This window comes from Lygodium microphyllum, chromosome 22 (assembly GCF_053477565.2).
Source record: "Lygodium microphyllum isolate KBCC chromosome 22, Lygodium_microphyllum_v1.1.10, whole genome shotgun sequence".
NCBI classification, from domain to species: Eukaryota; Viridiplantae; Streptophyta; class Polypodiopsida; order Schizaeales; family Lygodiaceae; genus Lygodium; species Lygodium microphyllum.
In genome coordinates, this window is record NC_141156.1 from 129,944,436 (window position 1) to 129,954,377 (window position 9,942).

Consider the following 9,942-nt stretch of genomic DNA (forward strand, 5'->3'; position numbering starts at 1 on the left):
GTTGTGCCAGTCGGGTGAACACAATTTAGACTATCTAGTGAGCTTTGCTAGTAGACAACTCATGGATACTGAAATGAACTACTCCATCACAGAGAGGGAAGGGTTAGCCATGGTGTTTGCTGTAAGGAAAAATTGGCATTACCTTTTGGCCACATCTTTTGTCTTCTTTGTTGACCACCCATCAAGCTTTACTTTATCTTGTTAACAAACCCTACACGACGGGACACATTACTTGATGGTTACTTCTATTTCTCAAGTTTGACTTCTCTGTGGTTGTATGCAAAGGGAAGTAGCACTACATGGCCGACCATATGTCTCGCATACCTATCCAACTCAACTCATGTCCGTGCACCGTTTGCCAGCAAGGTTGTGATTGAAGGTCATGTGCTCGGGCTATGTGTTCCTTTGTTGACCCCTTCTCCTTTGGAAATAACAAGTTTTTTAAAATTCAAATCAAAACGATTTTTGTATGAGCTCCCAAAAAAGAATTTATTTATAGAGATGGTAGCGAATCATGGGGCAGAGAATGGATTGACAAAAGTATTCGATAAATAGACTTTTAGGGTTTACATTTTTTGCGTGGAGGATTGTTTCCCTGCACTCAAGAAAAGCTCTCTCTCTCTCTCTCTCTCTCTCAACCATAGAAATTAAAGGGCGGGAGAAGAATCTTCTCATCGGCGCATACCCCCGTGTAGAGTCAGAACCCTAGCTGCAGCGGAAGAGGGACGCCTCCACCTCCTCCGCCGTTGCTGTGTTCCGGTAAGCTTGTCGTTCTCTCATCGTTCGGTAAGTCTGCTAATCTTGTTGCCTCCACCTTCCTTCATATTATATCCTCAGAAAATGGCTGGCTCAGCTTCCTTTGTGTGCATACGTTCTCCGTTTTTCCGGTCTCCTGCATTGTTATCGATTCCTTGGTTATGTAGCACCAAATTCATATGAACCTGTAGACGGCAACTGATTCGCGTGTGCTTTGAGAGATTGTTCTCAAGCATTCAGCAGATCCTGCCTTGAGGTCAGCTAATCTTGGGCGTCGAGATTATTACGTCGGCTTGCTTAACGTGTATTTGTTTCATTTTTCGTCTCGATTATATATTGTCTTTGTTCCTGTTCGGATACCTTGATTGAATGTTTTTGTGCTCTGATCACCTCCGTTAAGTGCTGTAATTTTGCTTAGTATATTCATGGCGTTTTCTTTTTCCTTCTAGTATCTCGATTATGCATTTTTTGTGTCTCGATATCTTGGTTATGTCTTTAGCCATCATGAAAGATCTTAAGAACAAGTAGACTGCACTATAATTCACGTGCATCTTAAAACATGGTTTCAAATGCGCTTTAGATCCTGTTTCAAATGCCCTTTAGATCCTGCCTTAGTGTGTTCTCATGAGCAAATGCTTAGTCCAGGCCGTAGTGTAATGTCTTTAGCTATCATGAAAGATCTTAAGAACAAGTAGACTGCACTATAATTCACGTGCATCTTAAAACATGGTTTCAAATGCACTTTAGATCCTGTTTCAAATGCCCTTTAGATCCTGCCTTAGTGTGTTTCATGAGCAAATGCTTAGTCCAGGCAGTAGTGCATGGGAATAGTATTTGATACCATTTATTCACTGTAATTGGAATTGTTTATGGGTCGGCCTGATCAAATTGGCTGCCATTAGTGGTGTGTGTCTGTTTTATATGGTCTGCTTTTTGATTCCAGACAGTTATAATCTGATTTGTATCTTGATATGTGTAGAGGTTGAACGCTTGCCAGATTGAACTGTGAGATGGGGAAGGGTCCGGGCTTATTCTCAGAAATTGGGAAGAAGGCAAGAGGTTAGTTCTTTTGCATTTTCATGCTTGTCGCAGTTCACAACCTTTTATGCAATGATTCTAGGGTTGTTTGTCATGCAAGAATGGCTTTCTGTTGTTTATAGAGATATTGAACAGGTTCAGGAATGTGGAAGAGTGCTCTTTATAAGGAATGACTGGTGCTTTAAGAAGGCTCTAGTTGTGAATGACTGGAGGGCAGTTTGGTTGCTCTATGTACTACATTGGTGTAAAAAGGGTTTTTTTGCTGGGGGGTGAGCTGTAAGTCAGTGAACAACTTTATTGTAATTATGTTCTAGACATTAAGGTCATGCCTTTGTGGAGTATTGTACATCAGCCTTCAGTTCTAGTCTGTACAAAGTCTGTTTGTGGGATTGTCATAATTACCTGTGAGTGAAGGCCTGCACCTAGTTGACCGAACTTTTTCACAGATGTCTAATTTGATGTGTTTAGTTGCTTCCCTTGAAATAGATGGCATTAAACATGAGATGCGGTTTGGCTGTCTGCAATACAAGGAAGGCTACCTGCCTCACTTTATATGGGAACCTGTGGACGAGTGTCTTGTAAAGGTGCTCTAGTAGTGAGTCCAACAACTTCAGTGTAGCTATGCTCTAGGCGTTTTGTGGATTCTAACAATACAAACTATGGTCATGCCTTTGTGGAGTTCTGTGCAGAAACCTCCAGTTTAACTCATTCAAAGTTTGTTTCTGGGATTGTCCTAACAGTGTGTGAGTGTAAGCCTGCATCTAAACCACTGAATTGTCTGCACATTTGCCAAATTTGATGCGCTTAGTTGTTACAGAACACATTAGACCTGTGATGTGGTTCATATGTCTCTAGTAGACTGCCTGTCTCACTTATTATGGGAATCCGTACAAATTACCTGCGAAATATTGGCATTGCCACAATGTTGGTTAGCCACAGGTATTGTGAAACTGCTCTGCTCAGCTGAAAGCTTTTGATTTGTTGGTTGTAGATCTAACTGGCAGATCTTGGAAGAGGAAGTGTTTTGTTGTGCGGTTGCCACTGATCTTTTAGTCTATCTTTGCAGTGAAATCAAAGCATTAATGCCATCCCTGTTTCTGTTCACATTTCAACAGTTTACTTGCAACTTGGGAAGGGGTCTAGGGCACCTAGCATCAAATATGTGGAAGTCAAGGATGCTTGAATGTGAGACTGTGTGCAGAATGTGATAGATGACTGAAAACGTATGTGTTTTGTTACAGACGTTTTGTACAAAGACTATAACGATGACTACAAGTTCACTGTTACCACATACAGCCCCACTGGCCTGGTATTCCTCTGGAGTTGCATGTTTGACCTATATGAGTTGCAGAATGCTGTGCTTTGTCATTAGTTTTTCTGTTGCATCCCTAGGCATTCACTACAGCTAGTACGATAAAAGGAGAGGCCTTCTCTGGTGACATGACTGCTCAGTTCAAGAGGGACAAGTTTACCACAGACGTGAAAGTTGACACTGCATCTAATGTAAGTGTCAGATTACCTGACCTGTGCATTTATGTTCACTCTTGCTCTCAAATATGTTTCGTCGGGAAATCATGAGAGGGTTCTCACAATGTGTTCTGCATTGAGAGATATTCAGGTTTTCACGACCATCACGTGGGATGAAGCTGCTCCGGGTTTGAAAACTATCCTCAAGTTCAGTATACCAGATCAGAGGTCAGGAAAGGTATGCTTTGTGCCTTTCCATCTTTATCATGTGTGCGTTGTCTGCATGTACTTAAATGTTCTTTGAACCTGGATGCAAGTAATGTGGCTTTTACTCCAGATGGAGCTCCAATATCTGCATGACTTCACTGGCATCAGCTCCAGCATTGGTCTAACTGCAACACCTATTGCTGAGCTCTCTGGTGTGGTGGGATCAAATGAGTTTTCGTTTGGTGGTGAGATTTCATTTGATACAGCTGTTGGCACTGCGACCAAGTACAACATTGGTGCCAGCTACAACAAACCAGATTTTAGTGCATCTCTCATATTGTAAGTTTTGTGCGGTGTATTTTCTTCATCCTTGTCTTCCTTTACAATTAGTGTACTGGTACCATGTGTAGTCTCATCTTTTTCTGATTGATGCAGTGCTGACAAGGGTGACACACTCAAGTTTTCATATGCACATCATCTTCTGAGCCCTCTCACCAATTCCACTGTGGCTGCTGAAATCTCTCATAACATCTCTAAAAATGAGAATTCGTTTACTGTTGGTGGCCTTTACATGCTGGATCCATTGACTCATGTGAAGGCTCGATTCAATCACCGTGGTAAGGTAGCTGGACTTATTCAGCACGAGTGGCGGCCTAAGTCATTGGTGACACTATCTGGTGAGTTTGACTCCAGAGCACCAGAGAAGGGTACAAAGGTAGGTTTGTCACTGGCTTTGAAGCCATGAGGTCTCTCCAAGTGGTGGAATTTTTAAAACATGCAAGTGAACTGCTGTCTAGCCACGTTTTGAATCTGGCATTCAATGAAGAGGCTTTATTTTTTTGTCCGAAAATAAAGTAAGGACAACTTTTTGAAAGCTAATAATAGGCTTGCAGCTGGTGAGCTATGGCTGCAAATCTAATTTTGGAAGAGGTGAAACTGCTTTGTACTTCTACTATTTACATAGGAGGTTTCTCATGAGTAGGACTTATATCCTTTTGTGATGGTCTTGAAAAGAACAGTATGTCAGTTTCTTGACCAATCTGTGCAGTCAAAAGTCGTGAAGCTATGCTCTCAGCTTCAGAAATCAGCAATAGCTTGTAAGGAAACATTTAACACGGAGGTGCAAACCTTGGAAAGCCCAAAATAAAAAACCACCCAACAAGCTTGTGATGGAAGACTAGACACTGAAAGATTGCACCAGTATCTTGACTATCTTAATTGGATTATTTCATCTCAAAACATAGTCTTCTAAGCTTGAAAGAAATGGTTCAGAATCTTAGGTGGAATTCTTTACTCCTGAAAGTAATGAAGGAAACTACCCGGAATTGTACGTGAAGATATCTCCATACTTGCCAGTACGGTTACTTGATAGTTTTGGATAAGCCAAGAAGCATTATCTACTTTCAATTCACTATGTTCAGAGCATTGCAGGTGTTCCAAACGCTATAAAATATACCAGAGTGGTAACATGAACTTATTATAGGCGTTGGAACCATTAAAATGTGGACATTCACACAGGAGGATCAGGGGATTTGACTCTACTTGGATGTTTTCAATTTACTCAAGAAGACTGCTTACATATTTGCAAATCATTCATCACTAACATATTTGTAACATTGGTTGGAACTATGGAAAATGTAAAAAATGTGCTATGAGTTTCAGTTGCTCACACCTATAGTGGTAACCCATTTACCCACGCACTCACCACCTTCACATGGCATATAAAGTGAAGCGACACTATGTTGGCTTGCACAACATATACAAGCATGCAACGGGATGTATAGACCTGTATAGGTTGCTAGCTACACCTCAAATTGTCCTGCTTGTAGCAACCATTCTAATGGTTGCATATAGAGCATGGCCAACACAACTGTGTTGAAATACCTCCATGTCGACTTGTAGTACATGTAAGCTACTTAAATCCGTAGGAAAAGTGATCAGCAAACCTATGTAGGTTGCCATAAACACTCGTGTTCTTTGTCAATACATGTCCATGACGCATCAGCTGATGTCACCCCAGGTCGTGATGACTGGATGACATGCAATTGCAGGCCAAAAATGTTTGTTGGATAAATAAAATAATCGTGTGGGTAAGTGGTTGTGCTGTTCCACCTTAAATAGGGGGGATAGTTACAGAAATAGAGCGAGATGCTCCTTTTCATTTGCTCCAATTCAAATACTATTTACAGCCTTGCATACCTCATGCTTGCACGTAGTTATAACCTGTAATTGTTAGTTTAAAGTAGATAGATGTAGCTCGAGTGTGAAGATGATAAGCCTTAGTTTTGTCATTTGGGGGTGAGTTTTGAGACTACTGGTGTGAAAATTCTCTTTGCGACAATATGCCAATATGGATGGTGATGAAGACCAGCGGTGATTCTACTTCTTATTGATTATGTAACTGCCAAACATATTTAATGCTATGGGTTGTAGATTGCCTGGCAGCCAATTCGTACAAGGCATTCCGACTTATTGTGACTACTACCAGCTCCTAATCATTAACATTTTGGGAACACGATGTACAAATTTTATTTCGCATATATGTCCCTCGTTGCTTGCTCGCTATGCTTGCATTATCACGGACGTGCCCAGTGTCGACATCTCAGCATAAATAGCCAATTTTGCATGATGGCAAAATGAACAAAACTATATATCATCATGTAGCTGCTAATGAAGCGTTTGATTATCACTGATAGCGTCTGCGTCTGATGTCTACCACGTAGAGTATTGAATGAAATGTGTAAGTTATTGGCCGCCCTGTATTATGGAGTTTCACACTACACACCCCACATCAGACTTGGCACTAATGTGTTAAGACAACCTACTCCTATCCAACTCACTTAATCACACTTCGTTACACACACTACAGTACCAATTGCTACAAATTTCCTCAAGCTAAAACCCTATTATCTTGTCATAATAGGCTTCTACTCGGCTTAATATCACCGACACATTCTCTCTTCACAACAGTAACAGGAGGAATAGAATTGTATTCTACTTGTTGTTCTTTGCATTTATGGCCTCAAAGATTTTTCCCTTATGGAATCCAATAAGGTAACCTTTTACACTACAAGGTGATATGGATAGCTACTAGGATGTGCCCTTCACACCTGCAGTATAGGTGCATTGTATTAGTTTTTAGTAATATGTGTCACATTTGGCTTGGAAGTGACATGCCTGTCCTGTCTTGTTCTAGTGCGTCCCTTTAGGTTGTATAAAGAAATTTCCACATTTTTTTTGACTTCAATAGTATATTAATGTGCTCAAAAGATTCATTGGAGTGTGTGATCAAAATATTCAATGGACTCAAATTTGTTTTCATGTACAACTTAAATGCTGAAATATGTGTTTATATGGAAGTAGGGGCTTTTAGGTGGAAAAATCAATTCTTTATGAAAAGTTATCTCGTATGCGTGATGTGCGAAAACTTCTAAGGAATCTTCTAGAAATTTGAGATAAGGCAGGAACTATTCGGAACTTGCATATTCATGCATATTTGTGACATTACCCCTCCAAGGATAAGTTTCACAAGGAGCAATGTTGCCCTTTGGTATGTTTTGGGTTTCAATGGATGTTATTGATGAAACTCACATGCATACTCTTTGAAGCTTGAAAGCTAATTCTAGGGGCTTTTAGGTGGAGAAATCAATTCTTTATGAAAAGTTATCCCGTATGCATGATATGCGAAAACTTCTAAGGAATCTTCTAGAAGTCTTAGATAAGGTAGGAACTATTCTGAACTTGCATATTCTTGCATATTTGTGACATTACCCCTCTAAGGATAAGTTTCACAAGGAGTAATGTTGCCCCTTAGTATGTTTTGGGTTTCAATGGATGCTATTGATGGAACTCACCTGCGTACCCTTTGAAGCTTGTAAGCTAGTTCTCATGTTTGCTTGCGTGTACCACAATCCTAATGGACAAGGGATCATTGATGGAACTCACATGGGTACTCTTTGAAGCTTGAAAGCTAGTTCTCATGTTTGCTTGCGTGTATCATAGTCCTTCTAATGGACAAGGGATCAAATCTTCCATGTGAGTGCTTGGAATCAAGGATATTCTTGACCTCATAGTTTAGGTGCGTGGCAATCTCTATTGTTGGTGGTAAGGTTGTAGGGTGCTCCATTGGATTGTGAATTTATGGCATGGCTTCAAGATTGAAATATGGCAAAGTGGGTGAATGTTCACGGTTTGTGGTGACTTAAGATGGTAAGCAACTTGATTCACTTGATTGGAAATCTTGCATGGTCCAAGTGTTTGATTATTTAACTTTTGGGAAGGATGCAAAGGGTCTAGATCATCGTAGAGAACCAACTCAATTGCCAATCTTGTATGACCAATGTGACATTGGATGTCTTTGCATTGTTGTACTTTTCTTGCAAGCTCGCTTGATGTGTGTTCCCAATTCTTTGTGAATGAAGAGTGTTATCATTACATTCGTGACAATGAAGTCCTTTACTTGTGCTTTAAATAAACATCCATTTTGGGGTGTTCTCCATGAATGGGCAAAAAATGTGTGTACATATTGAATGAAAAGCATGAGTGGTGTTAAAGGCAAACTTAGCCAATGGTAACAAGTCGAACTAATTTTGTTGATGAATCTATGCTAGATTAAAATTATATCCTTGACTAGTTTCTTCAAGATTTTGTTCTTAATAAATTTGTCTTGAGTTCACAAATTCCTCATGATTTCTCGAGTTCTAGGTTTTCATAGTTTCCCTAATAGTTTCTAGGCTATAAGATTTTCTAATAATTTACCAAGTGAGTGCTCTAAGATCGCAATATTTCTTAAGAGGCTTATCTTATTCCTCTTGAATTTGGATAGAATTTTTTAAAGAAAAACCTGTGGTATCGCGATTGGTAATGGGTTGTTATTTGCGCTCGTGACTCTGTTAGTGACTCACGTGCTCGCAACTCCAACCATTGCTTCCACGTTAGCAGTGTCACTCACAATTTCCGCTTTTGAATTCCTTCTCTTTGAGGACATGACGGAAATATGATTTGTAGAAGGAGAAGAACCTGGCAGTAATACCGGCTAGCAAAGGTGTAAGACTCTTGATGTGTTGTGGCTAACCTTGTGGTAACACTTATAGTTGAGCTATTTTTAACAAGTTTCTTATAGAAAAGGTCAGCGACCATTTTTTTAGAGTGCTAGGGATCCTTGCATTGTTCATCAATCTATGAATACTTTCTACCTTGGCACTCTCTTTTCATAGATCATTTGTATACACTTGCCTAGATATTATTTGTTCTCTTATTGGAGATTTAAATTGACCAATATCTAACAATTGTGTTCACTAGGGTTTGACATATTTGGCAAAGCTTGATTCTATCTACAAGGTTCCTAACAAGGTCTTCGTCTACCAATCCACTTGACTCTTCAAATTGCACATACCAAACTCAATCTCAAGAGTTTTGGATCTTTTTAAAGCTCTTTAGATTTCTTTTCTTTTTTCAAGTCAAGGATTGGTGTAAGCTCCAAAAATTTTGGTCTATCTAGAGATGACTTGTATGCTTTAATGCACAATCGAGCTACCTAGACTTCATAAGAATGGAAATGCCTATGTCTCAAACTTTGAATATATGGATACTATTAAGGCACTAAGTTCCAATTCTTTGGAGTATTGTTTTCAACCATTCAATCTACAAACTTTGCCTTATAATCACCCTGGAAGTTCATTGATAATGTTTAGAGTGCCCTAGGGATGATCAACTTGTGTCAAGGGTAAGCAAGGTAGAGATTATTAGCAAGGAAATGGAAACTCAAGGTGCAAAATAAGGGGTTCAATTCTAGTTCAATTATTTACATCCTAGTGGAATTTTGACCTTTATCAAGGCACTTCTGACTAGTCATTGCCACTAATTATGTCAAATGAGTTGTGATGGGTTGAATCTGACCAATTTGGGTCATGGAATCTGACACGATCAAGTAAAATGTAACATTGGGTGAAATTTGGGGTTTTATCTTGAGATGGGTTTTGTTACTTATGAAGGTTTGACTTTGAATGCTTCGTCTGACTGGTAAATTGAGTTTGCCCTTTCTCACCTATGCAAAGACTAAAGGCCCAAGCTCCTTTATCCACAATTATGGAGTCCCTGACTTCAAAAAATGTGTTGATAAAGATATAGGAAGCATCTCTAAATTAGCACGTGTCCAATTGCTTTGCAATTGAAGGCGTTTTGGTGTAACTTATGTTGATGATTACTAAACTTAAGCCATTAAGGTAAGTTTTTAGCTAACATTTGCAATTGAGCTATCGTTAACAAGTTTCCTCTAGAAAAGATTAATGATCATTTTTGTTAAAGTTCTAGGGATCCCTACCTTGATCATCAATTTGCAAATACCTTCTACCTCTGATCTCTCTTTCCAAAGATCATCTAGATACACTTGCCTAGATATCACTTGTTCTCTTATTACTCTTGTTAGGCTATTGAAGATCTAAGCCTTCATGTTTTGAATTTTTTCTCTCAATT

General features: G+C 39.4%; 1 protein-coding gene across 1 annotated transcript; it reads left to right on the top strand.

Moving 5' to 3' along the window:
* Positions 1 to 568: 568 nt before the first annotated feature.
* LOC148017616 (mitochondrial outer membrane protein porin of 36 kDa-like) lies at positions 569 to 4,643 on the top strand. The gene is made up of 7 exons (XM_087662429.1): positions 569 to 759; positions 1,736 to 1,815; positions 3,036 to 3,103; positions 3,187 to 3,297; positions 3,413 to 3,499; positions 3,599 to 3,807; positions 3,904 to 4,643. Exons 2-7 carry the CDS (start codon positions 1,767 to 1,769, stop codon positions 4,211 to 4,213), a joined length of 834 nt encoding a protein of 277 aa, XP_087518555.1. The 5' UTR covers positions 569 to 759; positions 1,736 to 1,766; the 3' UTR covers positions 4,214 to 4,643.
* The last annotated feature ends 5,299 nt before the right edge of the window (positions 4,644 to 9,942 follow it).